The sequence below is a fragment of the Cebidichthys violaceus genome, unplaced genomic scaffold (assembly GCF_023349555.1).
Source record: "Cebidichthys violaceus isolate CVI_PGR_0920_01 unplaced genomic scaffold, fCebVio1.0.p SCAF_43, whole genome shotgun sequence".
Taxonomy (NCBI): domain Eukaryota; kingdom Metazoa; phylum Chordata; class Actinopteri; order Perciformes; family Stichaeidae; genus Cebidichthys; species Cebidichthys violaceus.
In genome coordinates this window covers 563,188-586,117 of record NW_027176628.1, presented here as the reverse complement: position 1 = coordinate 586,117, position 22,930 = coordinate 563,188, and the positions used below count along the sequence as shown (strand labels likewise).

The 22,930-nt window shown below is 44.7% G+C and overlaps 1 protein-coding gene across 1 annotated transcript in view; it reads left to right on the top strand.

The window, feature by feature from the left end:
- Window positions 1–15,238: 15,238 nt before the first annotated feature.
- Window positions 15,239–22,930, top strand: part of LOC137886305 (multiple epidermal growth factor-like domains protein 11) — a 75,007-nt gene continuing 67,315 nt past the window's right edge. The window contains exons 1-3 of the mRNA XM_068728713.1: window positions 15,239–15,354; window positions 16,137–16,238; window positions 18,589–18,689. Coding sequence (XP_068584814.1) covers window positions 15,239–15,354; window positions 16,137–16,238; window positions 18,589–18,689 — 319 coding nt within the window. The remainder of the gene's footprint in view (window positions 15,355–16,136; window positions 16,239–18,588; window positions 18,690–22,930) is intronic.

The window sequence follows — 22,930 nt, the reverse complement described above, 5'->3', positions numbered from 1 at the left end:
TACAGCGCCTATATACGGTCCTGATTGAACCCTCTAACGCTTAGTGCTGAATCGGCATCATACTTACAGCTTCTAATCAATGCGGAGGTGGGTGGAGGTGGTGGGGCTCGGCCCGCCTCACAAATTACAGAGAGCGACTCGTTGAAAATAAGCTCGCAGCGGCTCGGCTTTCCCCCGACAGGCTTCACTCATGAATCACCGGGCTGACATCGCCGGCGCCTCTCGGGAGGGAGAGAAAGCCTTCCCTGCTGGGGATGTCGAGAGTTTGCGTCAGTCGTTTGCTCTCGCAGACCCTCGATGAAAGCTCGTCGCCTCCTTCTACTCCCAGCGAGCACGGCGCTAAACGCCTCTTCAAGTCTCAGGGGTTTAAATACAGTAGCGTCAGAACGGTGCGCCGGCTTGTCTTTGCGTCCTGAGATTTCATCACTTTGATTAAGTTTTTGCGTGTCATGACGACGCTTTGTGACCAGAAAAAAACCCAACGTCACACACACACACACACACACACACACACACACACACACCTTGTTCAGTCCACTGAAACAGAAGAAGAAGAAGAAGAAGAAGAAGCAGAAAGTGGGGCGCCCATGAGTGAGACTCGGGCCACATCAAGTATTTATGCCTTGCAGACCGCAGCCTCATTCAGGCATACGTTCAAAGGGAAAGTAACCAGTCATTATACAGCTTGTACTCATTACGCAGTATTGTACATTGATCTTTCTTTCATTTGCACGACGTGTACTAGTTTGTGTATTATCACCGCAAAAAAGATACTCGGGCAGATTGGAGGTTCGTAGTAATACATCATACTGAGCACGCTCAATATGTCATCTGGGAAAGCGGGTCAATTACCGAGGGGATTATTTTTCTAATCACGGGGAATAGATTTGTGGTGCGAGCCGGAATTAGCAGAGCCATCTGTTGGCAGGAATTCAGATTTTAGGTTAAATATGCTTCAATGCCTCCTGAACGGATGAGACCGACGTGAAATAATGAAATCTGTTCTGCAGTTTGAGATTACAGGCCTCAAAAGTAACTTTTACAAGTGGTTGCCAGGCTGACATATATATTATATTACTTTGTTTTTAACAGTGAGGAGATGCGTGTGTGTGTGTGTGTGTGTGTGTGTGTGTGTGTGTGTGTGGTAGAGAGCATACAAAATGGACAAATGAGACTTGTGTTATTCTGCACCAGTTGTTAGAGAGTTTTTAGTTTTGCTGTTGTTAAAAGCGTCCCTCATTTACCTCAATTCATGTTGTCTTCAAGAATCCAAGGTAACACTGGCTGAGAAACGGATGTACATAAATATACATAACTTTGTACAGCTCCCTTGGCAGTACACAGTACTTTTTCACTTTGTCGTACCGTGACTTTTTCTTGCTGTATCTTCGGGGGTTTTTTTTAAAGTGCCCCATCTTAAATATGTCTGTAATGTTATAACACACTGCAGAAGAAGTTTGTTTTAGTAGTGTTTATGTACGGAGATGGCTCACACAGTATTGAAAAGATTCAGCTTTTCATATTACAGATTGTTGCTTTTTAAAGCACTTTCTAAGTAAAAAAAGGGAGTTCAGATTTATCTAAATGTTTGTATTAATTGATGAAAAATTCAGAAACAGAGAAATTTGAGGAAGCGATACATTGAGATTTTTTGTCAGAGCATTTGATTCTGACCCGTAGAGATTTAGAAAGAGAAATTTAACTAAAAAGAAGTTAAATTTGAATTACATGGGATGCACACTGTGGTCTTATTGTCTTGTCTGTGTTTCCAGAGTTGATATAAAAATAAAGAAAAATATATTTAATTGTGCTTTCTTTGTTAGCTAGGTTAGTGACGTGACGACATCGGAAGGTCACAGACCGGCGCGCCCGCGGCAATTAGGTAGCTAACGTTAGCGCCGATTCACTCTGTAACGTTAGCACTGATTCACTCAGAAACGTTAGCACCGATTCACTCAGTAACGTTAACACCGATTCACTCTGTAACGTTAGCGTTGATTCACTCAGTAACGTTAGCGCCGATTCACTCGGTAACGTTAGCGCTCATTCACTCAGTAACATTAGCGCTGATTCACTCGGTAACGTTAGCGCTGATTCACTCGGTAACGTTAGCACTGATTCACTCAGTAACGTTAGCACCGATTCACTCGGTAACGTTAGCACTGATTCACTAAGTAACGTTAGCACTGATTCACTCGGTAACGTTAGCACTGATTCACTCTGTAACGTTAGCACTGATTCACTCAGAAACGTTAGCACCGATTCACTCAGTAACATTAACACTGATTCACTCTGTAACGTTAGCGTTGATTCACTCAGTAACGTTAGCGCAGATTCACTCGGTAACGTTAGCGCTCATTCACTCAGTAACGTTAGCACCGATTCACTCAGTAACGTTAGCACCGATTCACTCGGTAACGTTAGCACCGATTCACTCAGTAACGTTAGCGCCGATTCACTCGGTAACGTTAGCGCCGATTCACTCGGTAACGTTAGCGTTGATTCACTCAGTAACGTTAGCACTGATTCACTCGGTAACGTTAGCGCTGATTCACTCGGTAACGTTAGCGCTGATTCATTCGGTAACGTTAGCGCTGATTCACTCGGTAACGTTAGCGCTGATTCACTCGGTAACGTTAGCGCTGATTCACTCGGTAACGTTAGCACTGATTCACTCGGTAACGTTAGCACTGATTCACTAAGTAACGTTAGCACTGATTCACTCGGTAACGTTAGCATTGATTCACTCAGTAACGTTAGCGCTGATTTTTCCTGAGGAGAAAATGAAATGCAAATTCGAAAGCGGTGTCCAAATGCGGCATTCAAGACAGAAAGTTGCTGAATTGAATTCCAAACTTCCAAAAATAACAAGTATTTTTCGACCGGCCGGTGAAGGATGCACTACTCTGCCAGAAGAGACAGGTATTGTACTGTTTGCTATAGCTAACATTACCACGTCGCTAACGTTATACTTTGACAACCTTGTTCTCTGTTTGAGCTGTTTTTTTTCTGTTTGAATACATTTCCCTCTAAAGAAAAGCTTAGGCACAAACCTCTCAGGGTTATTCTGCGGGGATTTAAAGAGAATTAAAGAGAATTTTTAACAAATATAACAAGCAAGGCTTCTTCGATAAATTGCCTACGCTAACTTTAGTGGCAACAGTTTTCAGAGAACGTTAAGTTTAGCGAGGAAACATTAAAAAAAATGCCGTCTCTTACTGACTTGATTGTCTCCTGTAAGGTTTTATCACAAGAGACTCAACTCAGTGATAAAGAAAAATATATATTTATTTCTAGATGCAACATTAAAGACTATCTAGAGGCAGTGCGCCTAGCCTCGTACAACCCCTCGTAGTCTGGAGTGATATTTTTTGGCTCCTGGGGCCATTCCACTTGAACTTAATGTATAACAACCTCAAGCCGTTTCCTGCTTTGCGGCTCCCTCTCGCTATCGAGAAACAAACGCAGTAATGGCTTTTTTAGGGAGAACGCAGCGAGCGAGGGAGAGCTGAGGAAGCACTTCTGCCTCGCAGGACAGAGAGGCCCGATGAGCATCCATCATCCACGTTAACATGTTGCACTACCAAACAGCACAATCTCTCCAATTACAGCTAAATCTATTCACAAAATATATATACCCCCCCCCACACACACTGCTTTATTAGCAAGATAACTTGTCTCTTGACATTCAAGTGATTCTTGCAAGTGCAGCAATTTCACCGTAGACTGTGGGCTGAGGAGTGATGTTCTACACTGACTTTAAAAAAAAAACGAATCTTCAGAGCCGTCGACTTCCACCGAGCAAGCGGCGATGTCATTTTTCACACTCTTCCTCTCATAAACTGTTGTCAACAACTAATGGCTGTCCAAAAAAACACGATTTCGCCGTATGAATCACCAATCATGTCACGCTCAAACCTAAAAAAATGGGAGCACTTCAGGGTAAATAGGCTCCCTCCTCCTCCTCCTCCTCCTCCTCCTCCTCCTCCCGTCAGCTGGTGAGTTACTCTGCTCTTTCTCTGATCCTTAAGGAGACGGGGATGGAGCGTTCGGTGATGTTTTTGAATTATATGACAAATAAAGCCTCTGTGCGTTGTGCGTTCCTCAGCCCACGATTGTGCTCACAATCCTCAGAAGGTCACGTTCGGCTAAACTCGCCGGCGAACACGAATTCACCTCGTTGCACTCCTCCATCGAACGTTACGCTGAATGCAGCCACCCTTTTCTCCCGCCGGCCTTAATCGCCACTCATGTGCTGCGTGGGAGGAGGCCGAGGTGAACATTCAAACGCATGAAAGGTGGATGTTTAAATGTTTTAACTCGAGGGTCCGCCTCGGGCTCAGACGAGCTCAATGGAAAGTAAAAAAAAAGGTTTGTTTTTGTGTGGCGACCAAGGCCGTCCTCAAGTGAAGCTAATTGTTACATTGATTAACAGTCATGCTATTTCTTCATTGATTAAACTCCTGTTACCTCCAGTAATAACGGCCCTCTGCAGATAGATGCAGCCGTGCAAACAGATCTCTTCAACTCTAGTGCTCAGAGAAGACAAAAGCACATTCGTGAATGTTACTGTTGCATTTTCCAGAAATGACTAATCGTCCATTTCCTACTAAAAACAGTTCAAGGATTACCAAAATCCCGAGGGGAACATGAATATCTGACCTAAATTTCATCAAACGGTTCCAGTGCATCCTTAAAAGACGTCACGATAGCATAAGAAGACAGAATGTGCCGTGAACACATCATGAAGGTGTCTTCACATCAAACCAGGTGCAAACTCAACAACGTCAAAGCAAAGCTCCAATCGTTCCTTACATGTTAGGTTACCCTCTAAAGTTACTGTGAGGAACTTCTAACTGGTCCTGAATCAGTCTCAGTGTAGTCCTGATCCTCTATCAGACCTCCATCAGTACAGAGACCATCAGAGAGAAGATGGTCTGTTTCTATAGAGTTATTCTTGATGCTCGTCATCGGAGCCACCGGGTCGGATTCTGGTGAAACCAGATGAACTCATGCAGGTTCACCAGAACCTCCTTCAGCTCGGACTCCAGACCCGGTCCACCGTGGACAGACCCAGATCCTCCAGCAGCGACCGGTCCACCGTGGACAGACCCAGATCCTCCAGCAGAGACCAGTCCACTGTGGATAGACTTGGAGCTCCGGAGGGAGGAGGAGATCTCAGCTCCCGCCAGCAGCAGCCTCTCCTCCTCCTCCTCCTCCAGGAGCAGAGCTTCTCCTCTGTGGGAGCCAACACTGACCCCTCTCTGCTGGAGACCCAGGACGTATTGCTGGACCCTCTGGAGGGAAGGGAGGCACAGGAGAACCAGAACCAGGACTGAGAGGGGCAGACTGTCAGACCCTGCTGCAGTAAAATGAGTGACCTCTGGTAAACCACTACCACTCTAGTCCACAGGGACCAACAGAATCAACACTAAATAGGTTCTTTGTAGTAACTTTAAAAGTGTCCATAACTTCATAGTTATGAGTCTAACTCGCTTGACATTTTGCACAATTGATACTCAGACAAAACCTGAACGTATACATTTCCTGATAGAATAATTATAGGCCTGTTCAGTGTTAGAGGGGCCGTCTACGCCGTCTAAATGCTTCACGGTGTCACACCGTGGACTCACAGTATGCTAAAGGTCGGACTGTCGAGCCTGAGCGACAGCTTTCTTTTATCGATACTTTTTTTTGCGCCAAGGTTTCTGCTCGTGAGACTGCGAGTCTCTATCTGTAATGTGACGGAGAACAAAGACCCAACAGTGTTCACGGAACTCTTGACAGGCGCTTTGTGTTGGTTTCTGCGGTTGCTGTGGGGAGCCACGGTGTCCCGGCGACTGCTGCTTCGTCCTCCTCTGCTCTCTCTCTCGCAAGGTTTCACTACACATCGGCTTCTGAGCGCTGTCCTTTAACCAACCGTCTCCTGACATTTTGGGACACCATCATGCCTCGCCTTTCCACTTCATCACCCCCGTGGAGCTTCACTCTTGTCAGCTGACGTTGTCGCCCACGCTGTACCTCGTTTTCTTTTTTACTGACTGAAAAATCCTGCCGAATAAAATACCGTTTCCTTCCACTCAGACTTGAGGGATGACGGATTACATGAAACGGTGCAATTAGGATACAAAATAATAATAAACCATGTTCAGTTATTCACCAAGTAATCATCTTACAGATACATTTAGTGAATGCGGGGCTTAACGGAACTCTAGCGCGCACGCTTTACGGGAAGATTTGGGTAATTTCATCTGAATTTTATACTCGGAAGTCAAATTTGCCTCATGCACCTTTTTAGCAACCTTCACAGGAAGTGTATCCAGTTCTCTTCATGCATCCAAGCTTCAAAACCACCACTGATGTGTCTTAAAATACAGCAGTATTTGTTTCTGCTGCAGGTGGTAATATACACAACCACACTCCGAAACAGTGGAGCTGACCCTGTAGGAGGCCACTACCGTGACGTGTGCTGGTACATTTAATGCCGGGGGGGGATGACTTATTGACATCAGAAATATAGATGACCACACTCATCCTTTAAGTCACTTGGCGCATTACAGAAGCAGCAGGAGCATGCATTATTATTCTGATAAAGTCTTTGTAGTCCTCGTGACCCGTAAGGATTCCCGCCCCGTTTATTGAGCCTGTTTTGCAAGTTTAATAAGAGCTAATATTTTAAAACCATCTGCAATGAAATGCCAAAACCCCCCTTAATCGACTAAAGTAGTGTGTCTTAAAGATGGAAGGGACTGAAGTGATCAATGTATTGACCGGGCTCCATGACCATCAATACCACCACCCCCCCGCCCTCAGCTCCCCTCTGACCATAGGTGACCATTGATCATGGCCAGATGAAGGGTGAGGTGGACGGATTAGGGAGAGTTCACAGATTGGTGCAGAGAGAGAGAGAGAGAGAGACACACATACAGAGAGAGACAGAGAGAGAGAGACAGAAAGAGAGAGAGAGAGGCAGGAAGAGAGAGACAGAGAGAGAGAGAGAAAGAGAGGCAGAAAGAGAGAGAGAGACAGAAAGAGAGAGAGAGCGAGACAGAGAGAGAGACAGAAAAAGAGAGAGAGACAAACAGAAAGAGAGAGACAGAGAGAGAGAGACAGAAAGAGAGAGAGAGCGAGACAGAGACAGAGAGACAGAAAGAGAGAGACAGACAGAGACAGAGAGAGAGAGAGAGCGAGACAGAGACAGAGAGACAGAAAGAGAGAGACAGACAGAGACAGAGAGAGAGAGAGAGCCGTTAGCGGTGATGCTAACGTTACTAGCTCTCCTCCTGTTGGTCTAAACACTGATTGGTTGTTTACAATGAAACATGATCAGAGATCAGAGACTATAGAAACACATCAATGATGTTCTGATCACATGTTCCACTGAGTACTGGAGGAGAACGATCGTCAGTAAAACTTTATTGAACACCGTGATGGTTAACGGTAACCCGTGAGGGGGGTCCGTACGGATCAGTGGTCCTCAGTGGTCCGTTACACCTCTATCATCTACAAACAAGTCCTCAGTTTGTCTCTTCTTTGCTGACGGACGTCACGGTTGTTAGAAATGCTCGATAACAGTGCTGACTGGAGGAAATGCATCACTTTGACCGTGCTTGTGAGTTGTGAAATGTGTTTGAAGATCTAAAGGTAGTGTAACATTTCTTTGATGAACCATTTGATTAATTCATTAAATCAGTTGAGTCTGATTCTGACATCGCTGAGGCATGTTGACCCATTTAAACCCGCATTAAGAAGCATTTAAACCACACGGTTGCATTTGAGTGTGTTATTTTTCCCTTAAACCTACAGTAAAAAGTGAGCTGCTTTGCCATCATTTTTGAGTTTAGTTTACTAAAGAATCCTGAGAGAGCACTGATGAGATCGACTGGTCTCTTCCTGCTGTCAGCAACTCTACATAAGTATCGACCACGGGGAGCACGCTGGTCAAGGAGGCTTTGATCCACATCTCAAACATCCGTATGGTGGCTGGTGTTTAGTAGCTCAGAGGTATCGGCCGATACCGAGTACAGTTCCAATGCCAGTGTGTAAAGCTGCATTCTCTCTAGTGTCCACCAGGGGGCGACTCCTCTGGTTGTATAGAAGTCTAGTCTAAAATGACTCTACTTCTCTCTTGATTTATTCCCTCAGTAAACATTGTAAACATGAGTTTATGGTCTCAATCTCTAGTTTACAGTCTTCTTCAATACAGCATGATGTTCATTTAGTACATTATGCTCCATTTAGAGTCAAACAGACCATAAAGCAGAGGATGATTTAGGGGCGGGGCTACACGCTGATTGACAGGTCTCTACCAGAGACGTATACGGCGTCTCTACGTCACTCCTCTTCAGTCCAGATGTGGTCACTTCCTGTTCACTGGTTGCAAAAAAAAAACAAGATGGCGACGGCCAAAATGACAAACCTGAGGCTTCGAAACCACAGTCCACCAACTAATGGGCGACTTTATCCACCTCTTATATACAGTGCTGCCCACCAGCCGCTAACGGCTAACGTTAATTAGCTCTCCTCCTGTCGATTTAAACACGGGTTTCTTGTTCACAATGTAGCATCATCAGGGAAAACAAGAGTGCAAGTGTGACGTACTTTGCACATGCTCAGTAGCGATCAGGCAGGATGTACGGATTGAGTAACGAGTAATTTGTTGTTCCTGTAAATGATCTGATAAATGATAACGTGATATTAGATCGCCGCTACCCAATCATAGGAACAACTGTAATTAAAACCTGGTGTCCTTAATGTTCTCCTCTCGAGCTGCAGTGACAGTATTTTCTTAGGTATTTGCATCCAACACCTGGTTTTGTGTGTCTTGCTCTGATAAAGGCTGAACTGTACAGAGCGCTTTCAGAACCCTCTTTCATTTTTTATTTTCCTGCGTGAACGTTCGGCCGTTTTGTCACCGATCAATGAAGAATAACACGACAAGGTCCCCGCAGGGTTTAACGTTAACGAAGACTCAACGAATCAATAAAAAGTCAAGAGGACACAATTCTGTTCAAGTTTTCGCCGGCATTGAGAAACATCCCCAATTGAATTGAGATGTTTTAATTTCTTAAAACGGTTTGTTAATAATTCAGTAACATGACTTTGATTGAATTCATCTGATGAGATCTGATTTCATGAAGTCACATTACACAGAACTTCATACTGTACTACATCTCAGAGGTACATATTGTACTTTTTACTGTACTACATCTCAGAGGTACATATTGTACATGTAAGTGTTTTTATAGGTTATAAATCTCTAAACTATTTTCTTTATAAAAACACACGAGTAGGTCTCTCTATGTTCATAATATAGAGAGAGTTGAGATTAATCATGGCTGTGAGGATCAGTCTAAAAACAACGTCATACTGTAATACAGAAATTAATAAACCAGTTATCTTTGAGCTCACACGATGACGACGTTTCTCTCCGGTGGATTCGGTATGATTCCTGTCCAAGAAGCAGATTATCTGAATGAACTCCTCCTCTCACGAGATAAATCTCTTCTAAGCCGACATGTAAAGATTAAATAGGACGACTCTCCTCTGAGAAACCGGCGTTTAGTACAATCTCAGAGCCCTGATCTGATTATTTCATTTTAATGCTCTTATTTCAGATCTTTTTTACTTCACCAGTGCTCTGTATAATGACATCATGCCCTCTCCCCCAATAACCTCACGAGACCAGTGTCTGCGCCGCGTCTTGGTTGAGCGCCGTCTAAGCTCAGAGGCCCGCGGAAGTAACGTCCGACTAACAATAACTGTGTTTTTATTGATTTTTCTGTCGCTGTGAGTTGCTGCTTATGAGAAACAGCACCCGACGAAACACAGAGCCGTGCGTTCACACGAGCGCTGATAAAATATGGCCGAGCTCAGGTAAAAAAAGAAACCCACAGTGCTGACTGAACGCCTGATACTTCTGAATTATCTCTCATTTAATCCTCAGGAATATCAGGTGGAAGCTTCTTCCTCAATGTGCTGAATTGGACGAATTTGAGGAAGTGAATTCTCTGCAGTTTCGTGGTCCTCCGGTGTATTTAACTAGAAGGTGATGATTAAGACGTTGTTGGGGAAACTTAACTTCAGAAACGTACTCGTTACCTGCCCCTACACGGAGTGTTTTATTTATTAGAGGTTTTCAAACAACAGCAGAGACCAAAGCTAGCTGTCAGGTTTAATCGAGACTTAATTAATCTGGAGTTTCGTCCACATCCTCCACCCAACTACAGTGAACCTGTGTGTCCTGGATCATTTAAACGATCGCTTGCATTTCAGCTCAGTTGTCTTGAATCTGCTCTTTTCTTTCAATCATAACTATTTGAACAGAGATAAAAAAAAAAAAACTGTATAATTCGGACTTCAAATGTTTTGTTTACATTTGAAAAAGTTTTGGCGCCAAAAGAAGAAGAATGAAATGATTCAAACTTAAATTTCGTCTTCTATTCTCTCGACAGGAGAGAATACTGTTGAACTTGGATTTTGAATTAGTTTCCAGTCCAGCGTGGGCCGCTTTTATTGTGAAACCCTTGACGCTGAAACAGGAAGCTGTTCCCGTTCTTTAACCGACGACTGCTGGTTTCCTTCTCTTCTTGTTCAACTGTTGCTCAGAGGGTCTTTGTCTCCTTCAGTTCTCGGTCTGGTTGAACCGCCGAACAGCGTGCTGAACTGAAGAACATCTAGAATGTGGTCTTGTCACAGTGCCACGTGTTTGTTCTTAGTGTGTTCCTCTCTGTGTTGTACTCAGGCATCCTGAGGTCCAGCCCTAACATTGCCGTCCTCCGGGGGTCTTCTTCTAGTGATAGAGTTCAGATTACCATTCATCACACGCACCGCTGCTCAAGGTAAGACACCCCTCAGCTTCTTCTGACTGAAGTGTTCTTGCACGCCTTCATTGACTCACTAAACACAGCACAGCCAAAGCAGTCTGGTTCTCGCCCGGGTCCCAACATGTGTCTTCATGCACATTTTGAATTATTGCACGAGAAAAATACAGTATGGAAACGGCAAAAATGGCGATCGCAAGGAAAGTGTTTACTATTAAAACTTGCCCAGAACATCTCCATTCTCCTCCGAGGTGAATTGTTCTGTTTCCTCTCCTCCTCCCACTCTTTACTGGTTGTCTACAGCCAAATCAGTTCATCTTCCACCTGCAGTCGGAGCTCCGGAGAGAGGAGGAGAGCTCAGCTCCCGGCAGCAGCAGCGTCTCCTCCTCCTCCTCCTCCTCCAGGATAGGGAGGGAAGGGAGGCACGGGAGAACCAGAACAAGACGCCTCGTACAGAATGAAAACAGCGGTCTTCTTCCAGGAGTGAAACCTCGACTGTGGAGATATTGTGTGTCGTCACGCTTCTCCGTCCACACTTGTGATTTCTCATCATCGCTTTGTATGGACCTCCTGACCTCACCTCATGTTCTCCATTTACAAAGCTCTGCATCTAAACTACCTCACATCTAATCTGTCACTTAAACCACACGAGTAACCACGTAACCGCAGACGTCCTTAAATAACAGAAGTGGTTTTAACTGGAATAAACCTGTAAACTCTTGGAGACTTTCTCTTTATTTTTGATTCCTTGTTCATTGTGTCAAAGAGAATCTCAATGAGACTACCTGATTAAATATAGATCAAATAAAAACATTAAATAAAGCTGCATTTTGTGTCTCCAGGTGACACTTTTAGTTCCCGACCTACATACCCGTCCTCTTAACGCACATTTCATTTTGATATTTATCTGTGGACGTGCTTCTTGGTCTGAGCTTTAGGTAAACACAATGTATTTCTCTCTCATTCGTAGGACATTCGTTTATTATTTTAAATTAACAATATTACATTGTGAGTTGTGCCTATTTCTCTTTTTTTTCCAATATGTAATCATTATCATCGTCCACGTCAAACCCGACTCATGGTCACTATGGACCCGTCTGCACACAGCAGACACCTGTAAGAGAAACAACAACACAGACGTCCAGCTTGTCGGACTTCTCGGTGTCACGGCCAACATTGCCGCTAATGAGAACACTCCATAATGTCACTCCTTCACGGGGCAAGTGTGGGCGGGAGTGTTTTGGCTCGGGAACCGCCTCTGTCACTCAGAGAGGTTTATTCATCATCGGCCATGATTTTTTATTTTTATTTTCCCTCCCCGGAGGCTGTCGGTTGTTGTGCGCCTCTGAAACGGTCCAGATGTCACCGTCGTGTTGCCCACAGCTGCTCCCAGAAACAATCACCGTGCAAACATTTTAGAAGAAGCAGAAGAAGCCTCAGTGGAGATGTTCGTCCCGTCAGAAATGTTCCATCTGCATTGCCCTTAAAATGTCCCCTTGCACCAGAGCTGTAAACGCAGTGAGACATGATATCAATGAAAATATCTAGGAAGCAAAAAAACAAATTTGCCATTTGAGGGGGTAAAAAAACAGCTTTAGTAAAGAGTGATATTTCCTTCACTGTTGCATCAAACCTTTATGTAAATCAGCGAGTGATTTCTGTGGAAACCAGATTGGTTGTCAGACACACAACCCCACATTGAGTCGCTGCTTGCAGAGACACGCGTGTGCTGATTGGCATTCTCAGCGGTGCGTTCGTGGCCCTGCTATTTGATTTTGCATAAAGTAACCAGAGAGTTCAACTTTTTTTTTTGCGGCGCTCTTTTTTTCTCCTGCGGTGCGTTCAGACACTCCCCCCCCCCCACAGAAAATTACAGTGGGCCTCCCCGAGCAGAAGAAGTGTCATTGCTTTGTGAATCCGATCGTTCACATTTTAGGAAATCTCCATATTTACACCGTGGTTGCATTGCTTTGCTGTTGCTTCTTGTGTCAGGGACATCTCGCCTGCAGATGTTTCTTTTTTAAAATTGCAGCTTGTAATCATTTTATTTGATTATTTTATTACATTGATTATAATAAAGAATGGTCCGCTCTGTGCCACCCTTGTGAATTACAGTAATTACATTTTTTTCTCCCTTGCATACTGGTTTCACACACACTGCCTGTAAACTACCCATGAATTGGGGAAATTCAGGTTCTTTCAACATGCTACGCCTCGTTGTTGAGAAACAAATTGCCGAGAGGGCTGGGGACATTCACTTTCCATTCAAGTTTTCATGAAAGTTCAGACGAATGAGATGTCACCAAATTAAGGTGAAAGAAAAAAAGTATTTTAAATGAAAAGACGGACTTTGTTCTTAGTGTGGTCTGTCCCGTTCCGATGCTTAGAGAGGAAGCGTTTCCCCAAAAGAACCACTTTTATGTGGCGTGTAAGAGGTTCAGGTCTCTGACTTCATTGGTTGTGTGATGAAATGAGACATAATTAAGTTAAATATAGAGAAATGTCCAACTGTATTTATTTACGTCGCTTCAGTAAGTAACAATATAACAGATGCATATTCACATTTATTTCTTATTTTCAGGTGATCATACACCAAAGACAACATACTAATTCATCTTATCAAATGCTACACACTGTTCCTTTAAGTTACGTGACAAAACTATGGTACAATAACTCAACATATACAGCGTTACACCGTCTAATATCGGACGGGTTTACATTCAGGTGAACAGATGCTCTGATGGAGGGACTATGTTGTTATTTATGTTGTTCATTCTGTACACGGGACATCTGTTGCTCTCCTTTGTTGCTCTCCTTTGTTGCTCTCCTTTGTTGCTCTCCCCTTGCCGGTAACAGCTTCTTGATGTTTGAGTTTTTCTGTTTCTGATGTGAGGGTCAAAGGACATAGAGTGCCGTGTGTCGTACAGATTGTTATTGATTTGTGGTATTGGGCTATACAAAATAAAATATAATTAAAACTCAAAGGGTGACTCGGTGCACATCGCCGAGGGCCACGGACCGAACGTCGACATTTAAGATAAGATAATATAAGGTAAGCTAAGGTAAGGTAAGGTAGGGTAAGGTAAGGTAGGGTAAGGTAAGGTAGGGTAAAGTAAGGTAAGGTAGGGTAAGGTAAGGTAGGGTAAGGTAAGGTAAGGTAAGGTAGGGTAAGGTAAGGTAAGGTAGGCTAGGGTAGGGTAAGGTAAGGTAGGGTAGAGTAGAGTAGGGTAGGGTAAGGTAGGGTAGAGTAGAGTAAGGTAGGGTAAGGTAGGGTAAGGTAGGGTAGAGTAGAGTAGGGTAAGGTAGGGTAAGGTAGAGTAGAGTAGGGTAGGGTAAGGTAGGGTAAGGTAGAGTAGAGTAGGGTAGGGTAAGGTAGGGTAGAGTAGAGTAAGGTAGGGTAAGGTAGGGTAAGGTAGAGTAGAGTAGGGTAGGGTAAGGTAGGGTAGAGTAGAGTAAGGTAGGGTAAGGTAGGGTAGAGTAGAGTAAGGTAGGGTAAGGTAGGGTAGAGTAGAGTAAGGTAGGGTAAGGTAGGGTAAGGTAGAGTAGAGTAGGGTAGGGTAAGGTAGGGTAGAGTAGAGTAAGGTAGGGTAAGGTAGGGTAGAGTAGGGTAGGGTAAGGTAGGGTAGAGTAGAGTAAGGTAGGGTAAGGTAGGGTAAGGTAGAGTAGAGTAGGGTAGGGTAAGGTAGGGTAGAGTAGAGTAAGGTAGGGTAAGGTAGGGTAGAGTAGAGTAAGGTAGGGTAAGGTAGGGTAGAGTAGAGTAAGGTAGGGTAAGGTAGGGTAGAGTAGAGTAAGGTAGGGTAAGGTAGGGTAGAGTAGAGTAAGGTAGGGTAAGGTAGGGTAGGGTAGGGTAAGGTAAGGTAAGGGTAGATTAGATTAGATAGCGGGGACATTTACAGGATTACAGCAGCATATAGTGTAGTGCAAACAAGGGACATAGTAAAACACAAAAACAAGATCGAAACACGTATTATAAGTAAGTAAATGAGTAAAAAACAGTAAAGGCTATTTGATAGGCTGGAGGAAGTGACTCCTGAAATGTGATCACAACTTTGATCACGGGCCCACAAAACTCTCAGAAACCACTGGTTTAATCGTTAACATTGCATCAGTTTATCAGTGGTTTATATAACGATTGAAAGTCTCGAGATAACTGTTACCGACACCTGTCAGATCAATGAAGCAGATTAGAAGCGAGTCAATGGAAAAAGCACAAGTACCTCAGAACTGTGTTGAAGTACAGTACTTGAGTTAAAGTGCGACGTGCTCCGGTGCAGTTATTAAAGTGGTTGTTTTTACAGTCGGTGAGGTCGTTTTCCTTCCAGATAGAAATCTATGTTCCTCGTGTCTCTGTTTTTCTGCTTCCTAAAGGTGACATCTTGTTCTTCTCTCAGGGAGAGAGGGAGGGAGGGAGGACGATGGGGGCCGGCGGGGTCTCCCCCCGAGCCCTGCTGTGGCTCACCCTGCTGGGCCTCGTCTCCGCGGCGTCGGCCCTCAACCCGGACGACCCCAACGTGTGCAGCCACTGGGAGAGGTCAGTCTGCCGGCTTAACGGCCTCCTCTCCGGTATTCAAAGGGAACTGACGGCGCTCAGAGCTCCGCGGCGAACCACAAATCAAAAAATCAAGAGCGTTAGCCGATAATCAGAAGCGAGGAGGGAGAGAGGTTTACTCCCGGGGACGCCGTGAGGGCCGTAAATCCACGGCGACGGTAATGTGACTGCTTGAGTGGTCTCAGCACTCAGTGGAAGCACAATGTCATCTTTGAGGAGAGCAACACAGAGTGCATGTGCTGCGATCAATAGTCTCTCAGTGTGATCAGAGGGAATTGTGGAAATGGATATTATACCTCTGATGACAGTTACAGTTTTTAAACTTCTCGGAAAACGGGAAAAACTCAAATCAGAGCAGAACAATTATAGAAAATAATAATAAAAAAAAAACAGGGTTTATGTCCTGTCAGGGTTCTTTTTAGGAAAATAAAATAAAGCTTTTAAAGACGCTCCGAAAGAATCGATGACCTTTTAAACGTTTTTCAGAATAAAAGCGTTGCTCCACAAGGACGCGTTCACCCTCGCTCAATAATTCACATCCTGATGATCTGTTCTAAAAGGAGACGTTATTGACTTCTGTGATGTTTGACTTTTAGAAATATTGTGTCCTACTCCACTACATTTGAGTTTTTTTAGATCTCACCAAAGCCTTGAGGATGAATAAATAGAAAGAGCCTTTATTTTGATGTGCTTATTAATCTCTGTTCACCATTGGGGCGGATGTGTTCTCCGTTGATCTGCGGTTGTGTTTTCTCTCCGTGCAGCTATGCGGTGACCGTGCAGGAGTCCTACGCTCATCCGTTTGACCAGGTCTACTACACCCGCTGCACCGACATCCTCAACTGGTTCAAGTGCACCAGACACAGGTGTGTGTTTCACCTTCCTGAAACTACCAACTCGATATCTAGTCCATGCAAATGTCATGGGATTAAAGGAGAAATGACCACGTTGACGCATTCAAGAGCTCAAATGAATCGGAACATTTTAAATATATTCAATTTGATGTGATGCGGCGGACGATTGGTGCCGAGTTGTTTACCTTTCTATGCAAATCAGTCCAGCTCACAAAGATCAGCGCTGATAGAGCCGGTTACTGTGAGAGGTGGTGGTGACTGAAACACATTGATCCTGACAGACGGGACTTCACATCACTCTGCTGTGATTAAAGTCCTTCTGAAGCTTTCAACATTTCATTTATCACTTTTTCTCTTCATTGTTCTGTCTCAAAGAAAACATTTAGGCTAAATCCACATGGACATGTGTGTGTCGTGTGTGTGTCTTCTGTGTGTGTCATGTGTGTGTGTCTTCTGTGTGTGTCCTGTGTGTGTGTCCTGTGTGTGTCCTGTGTGTGTGTCCTGTGTGTGTCCTGTGTGTGTGTCATGTGTGTGTGTCATGTGTGTGTGTCATGTGTGTGTCCTGTGTGTGTCCTGTGTGTTTGTCATGTGTGTGTCATGTGTGTGTGTCCTGTGTGTGTCATGTGTGTGTGTCCTGTGTGTGTGTCATGTGTGTGTGTCATGTGTGTGTGTCCTGTGTGTGTCTTGTGCGTGTGTCCTGTGTGTGTCTTGTGTGTGTGTCCTGTGTGTGTGTCCTGTGTGTGTCCTGTGTGTGTCTTGTGTGTGTGTCCTGTGTGTGTCATGTGTGTGTGTCCTGTGTGTGTCCTGTGTGTGTCTTGTGTGTGTGTCCTGTGTGTGTGTCCTGTGTGTGTTTGCGCTGTGACATCATGAAGGCAGTAATGTCTTCTGTGAATCGGACTTTAAGGACGAGGAGGATTTCGGTTGCTCGAGATCCACAATCTGTTCTTTAGCTGTCAGCGTTTGTCATCTTTGATAAATTACTTAAATAGAAAAATAAATGTTCTGATTTCATTTTCTGTTAATGGACGAATCAACGAGCTCCAGATTACAGTCTGATGAACTTCTCACAATAATATAAACTAATATAAATGTATTCATATCATTGGAGCATAGCTCTTCATGTAAATATAATAAACACAGCATCATGAATGTTGAGTCTCTTTTCATTTAATCCTGTAAACTGTCTCCACTGGGTCAGGAGGACCTCCTGTGTGCTGCTCTCTTTAAACCACTGGACACTTATGAGTTATTAGACAAGGTCAGAGGTGATCAGGGACATCCTCCTCTGAACTGAGACAGACTTCTAAACTTCACTGCATAACATTTATTCAGCTGATGCTTTCATCCAAAGGGACTCCCAATGAGTGGGTACGACCCAAAAAACCTGCAAAAGTCTCGTCTGTCAAACCTCTGTTGCTGGAGCTCAGCGGCCGTCAGTCACCAGAGAGTGACTGACTACCACCCGACGCCGGCGGTTCAGCTCCGTCCGATGCGGTCGTTTTGACGAGCGACCGTCGGCGTAGCGGCTTTAATGACCACATTAAGCTTTACGGCCACCAGTTTAGCTCCTCCGGCTAAGAGCCGAGTCGTTGATCTTAAGACGAAATGTCAGACAACAGCCAGCGTCCTTGAATGACTGCGAGAAACTTAAAATATGTAAAGGTGCGATGTGTAGCTTCTGGACAACCTGCTCCAAACAAACAGGGGCCAGCGTTTCACCTCCACTACCGAGGTCCATGCAATCTAAATGTGCAGTCATCAGTTCTAAAAGAGGAACTGCTGACAGCAACCAAACAGACGAAACTCTGAGGGCCGGAGAAACTAACACTCCTATCTCATAATCTCCACGTGTGACGTCGGCCTAAAGTTAGCGTTAGCGTGTTTACTGTGCGAAAAACGAGAAAACGACTCATATTTTAGTTTTTGTCCTGTACGCCATCGGGAGACTAGGAGAGCGAGCGGCAGCTCCGGGAGACGTTCAGTTAGCGGTTAGCGGTAGCAACTCAAATTCAGCCGGTGAAAAACCCAGAGTCACAGTGCTGCAGATGCTGACTGGAGGTCCACAGTGGTCAAAACTATCTGCACCTTCGACGTGACAGAGCTCAGCTTCTTCCACCTACTCATGGACGCCTCAGTGACTCACTACCACCTCTCCAGGCCACGAGTGTTATTACAAGACAGTGCGGGCCACGGCTAGCTGGTTAGCATGCTAATTCCAGGAGACGATCTCTGCCGCACAACACGTTTGACACAATGTCAACACTGCAACCTCATGTGGCACCACAACATGCAGTTGTCTTATTTTAATGGACTTTGTGTGTGTGTGTGTGTGTGTGTGTGTGTGTGTGTGTGTCGCACACAGGGTTAGCTACAAGACGGCGTACAGGAGAGGCGTGAGGACGATGTACAGGCGACGCTCTCAGTGCTGCCCCGGCTTCTATGAAAGCGGAAACCTTTGTGTTCGTAAGTTGCTTCGATTCTTTTATTCTCCTTTTGAGTTCAACACAATTATTTATGAATACAGACTATAGACAATAAGATGATGTTGTGTATCATTGTAGTCTTTAACAGAGAGGGTTTGTTCAATTTTATGATAAAGATCATTTAATTGCTCTTTAGAATTTCTGCTTCCTGCTTGACAACAAGTACAACAGGATGCTCAGTGCGGAATTTAAAAATACGATATTAACGTGGGGTTTCATTGCACACGTGCAGAGAAGCTCCTCCTTCCAGATGATCACTTCTATGAGGCTCGTACCAAACGATGCTTTTGAAGGCTGAACGCCAACAAATATGGACTGAAGCAGGATATTGTCTTTGATAAAAAAAAGTGTTGGAAATGACACACATACACACATACACACATTTAGACTTTAGGTCTTTACAAACGCTGTGGAGCTTTTGGAAACGTTTGGATCACATGAGTCTGAAACAATCTATCATTTCACAAACACTATAATATTAATAATATGAACCAAGCCTGTTCTCTCTCTCTCTGCAACTGTGCAGAAATGCCGTCTTCAAACACAATCAATTTAACAAAAAAAGAAGCTGTGCAGCATCAAATATTGATTTTAAATTTGAATGTCAGCGTTATGAACGATTCGCTGCAGCCCTGCATGCAGTTAATTGATCCGTCGCACGAATATTGATTTGTGCAGTTTTTAGCAGTGAACAGATGTGTCTAGTTATCACGGAGGTAACGAGGAAACGATGCACTCATGCCAGCCAATCACAACACAGCGTTCTCCTGCCGCAGTTCAATGAGACGTGTAATAATCCAAGTTTAATCGTCAGCGTATCGCGCATGTTTCTCCTGACCACTCTGCTTCAGATGGTAGTCTTGTTGAATTCACTGCTCCGTGTGACTGACAGCCGAGGTGAGCCGGAGGTGTGTGTGTGTGTGTGTGTGTGTGTGTGTGTGTGTGTGTGTGTGTGTGTGTGTGTGTGTGTGTGTGTGTGTGTGCGCGCGACGTAAGGACGACATAAAGACCAAAGTGAAGGAGTTCCCGTTTGGACCGAGCTTCTTCACTCACGAGGATTCATCCCTCGGGTCTGTTCTTCTACACGTGAAGGTTACGCTGCTCCTACAACGTTGTGTTTGATCAAAAGGCAATAAACACAAAGCCAGCCAGCGCTGACTCCACAGCAAACAAAACCGTCTTCCTGTCATCTGAATCGTTATTTTAAAACTTTTTATTTATTTTTTTTTCCGTTTGATACACAAAGTTTTCCCAGGCTTGTTAAAATGTGCAGTGCTTCTTGTGGAGCAGCGATTCGATCTCAGTCGTTATCTCTTCACTTCTGCCGCCCGGCAGTTATCTATATATCTGCTGCTGCAGCTGTCAGAGTCGCATCAATCCGGCTCCGTTTCAAAGCGGATCCATTCCTGCTCACAGCTGCGCCGCAGAGAGCTTTGAGATCCACGTAAGCAGGAGGAGGAAGACGGAGACGTGAGACGCTCCGAGCACGTTTCTGTCCTGACGTGTGGACTCAGAGATGTCTCAACGCTGGAGCAGACGGGTTGTGTGTTCTCTATCTGTGCCCTTTATCTCGACGGCCTCGTGAACACATGAGCTTTGTTGATGATCTGTCGCTGGAGAAGTTGGTCAGTGAGATGAAAAAAACCCACCAATATTCCTCTTTTAGTTTGAAGCTTGAAGTCTCAAATCAAACATCAGATAATTAGCCGGAGCAGATGAGGCGGCAGATGTTCAGTGGGAGATACGACTCTTTATCCAACTGTAAACCAGCCGTCAGCTGCTGCTCTTAATTGTCAGAGAAGCGTCTCTTCATGTGATCACAAAGCGTCCTCGCACCGTCACAGCTGTGGATTCAGGCTGGTTTTATTGGGTGTTTATCTGGTGTCTGTGTTCTTAACACTCTGAGCTGCTCGGACACGCTAACGTACTTTAGTTGTTGAGTTATAACCGACGTCTCTTAAACATAATGTTAAAATGTCACCGCTGTTGTTTCGTGTAATGCTCCGTTAAGCTCAGAAACTATTTATCTGAGAGCTTTTTTTATGAATTTATGCACATAAACGGTGAGTGTGTTTTCTTCTCTCCGTGACATAGTGAGAGATATATTATTGTTTTTCCTCATGCATACTTTGAATATTACGTAGCGATCAATCAGTCGCATCGTGCTGAACAGGTTAAGTTGTGCCTTTAACTTATTTTTATATCTGCTTCGAAGGCTCCGAAGACGACACACTTTATCACTCCTTTCAACCTTGACAAAAGGCCAATATCCACTGTTCTTACCTTTCACAATAAAAGCCCTAGACATATGATTTATATCCTAGGCGAGTATTTTCACATTCATGTGTCGTGGATTCGTCAAAGCCTCTGTGTGAAGGCCTTCAGGTGTACAGATGTCTGAATAACTGTGACGTCTTCAGTCAAACAGACCTGAGCTCAACCTGATGTATGTAAGAAGAGGACGTAGTCATGGTGACGTCACCCGTCGGTTGGTGGACTGATGGTTTTGAAGCCTCAAGTTCGGCGTTTTGTCCGTCGCCATCTTGTTTTTGTGACCACATCTGGACTGAGGAGGAGTGACGTAGAGACGCCGTGTACGTCTCTGGTAGAGACCTGTCAATCAGTGTGTAGCCCCGCCCCTAAGGCATCCCCTGCTTTATGGTGTGTTTGACTCTAAATGGAGCATAATGTACTAAATGAACATCATGCTGTATTGAAGAAGACTTGACCAGGATGGACACTAGAGAGAACGCTTTTCTTAATTAATTGACTAATTTTGTCTTTTCTCACAAAATTCTCAACCCCCGTCCCTCTTAGTGTCTTGAAAACACAGCTGAGGTGAACGTTGATCCATGCCGGTATAAATATTTGACTTAAATGTGTGTGTTTTTTCACAGACTCCACAGGAATCGTTGGTGTTTAAATGCACTTGTATCTTGCAAACATAAAGCTCCGTCCTCTCTTCATTTTGCCTCCAGGCTGTTAGATTTAGTGTAAGGCTGTTTAGTGTGAAACGTGATTAATCTTCACAGAAACGCTCAGACTACCGGCTGGTTTTCATATGGCAGCGGTTGAAGCCTCGTTGGCAGTGGAATAAGATTCTCATGCTCTTTGCAACAACAACATTCTCCGTTTGTTTGTTTTTTTGTCCGTCCACCTGTAAGCAAACACGCACAGATAAAAGTGAAGCGAAAAATCATCGTTCAAACCCGGACAGAAAACGATGTTTTGTGAGCGGAGGTGGAGAATCTCTTCCCTTGCCTACCTGGTCGTTATCTCACGCCGGTATGCCCTCCCCCCCGATCCGGCAGAGAGAAATCAATTATCCACCCTAGATGGTAAATTCTATGGGGCAGTGTTTCCTTTTCTTATGGAGGAGAGAGGAGCTGAATGGGTTTCCCTGAGGGGGTTGAGGAGGGTAAAGAGGAGCGCATTGTGTGTCTTTATTCAGCATCTGCTTGTAAACAACTTTATTAGATTTCCCCCCTGGGGGGGGGGGGCGAGACAAATAACCCTGAACTCTATTGTGTAGCTCGCTCCACCGCACTAACACACACACACACACACACACACACACACACACACACACACGCACGACCTGGCGCTCCCGTTGGTCGAACGCCGGAAGCTAATTCGTCAATGTTAACGAGACGCCTGCCTGGTTGGCCAACGTTAACGGGCCGGGACAGATATACACAGACTGAGCTAATTGAAAGGGGGGGGGCTGCTAATTTGATTAGAAGTCTTTCCTCTTTCTGTGTTTTTTTTTGGAGCACGCTCTGTTTTCCATCAACATATAATGGTGTGCCGGGTGTCGGCCATGTTTCCGTGAGCCCCCTGAATTCAACACATCCTTTTGTGACCATGTTCTCCGTCTTGCAAGCGGAGAAAAGCTTCTTTCTTTTTTTTGTTCTGTTTTTTGCGTCTCTGCCTGAGGACATTGTGTGTGTTGTCGGTGTGATTCCTCCCTCGGCCTCACGCTGCCCTCTTTTCTTTCTCCTCTGGGTCCTGAGTGCTCTTGAACCCGTCTGTGACCTCGTCACCCACCGACCGGCTTCAGCCTCTAGCCGCCTCCCCTCTCTGTCACCCACCCAACCCTCAGCTAATCTGATGTAAATCACTGCCTGATCACATCCTACAACAAACAAACCTTCATTCTGTAATCACGCAATTCCAGCTAATGATGCCGTTTCTTTTTTTCACGTCGGTAATGCACAGTAT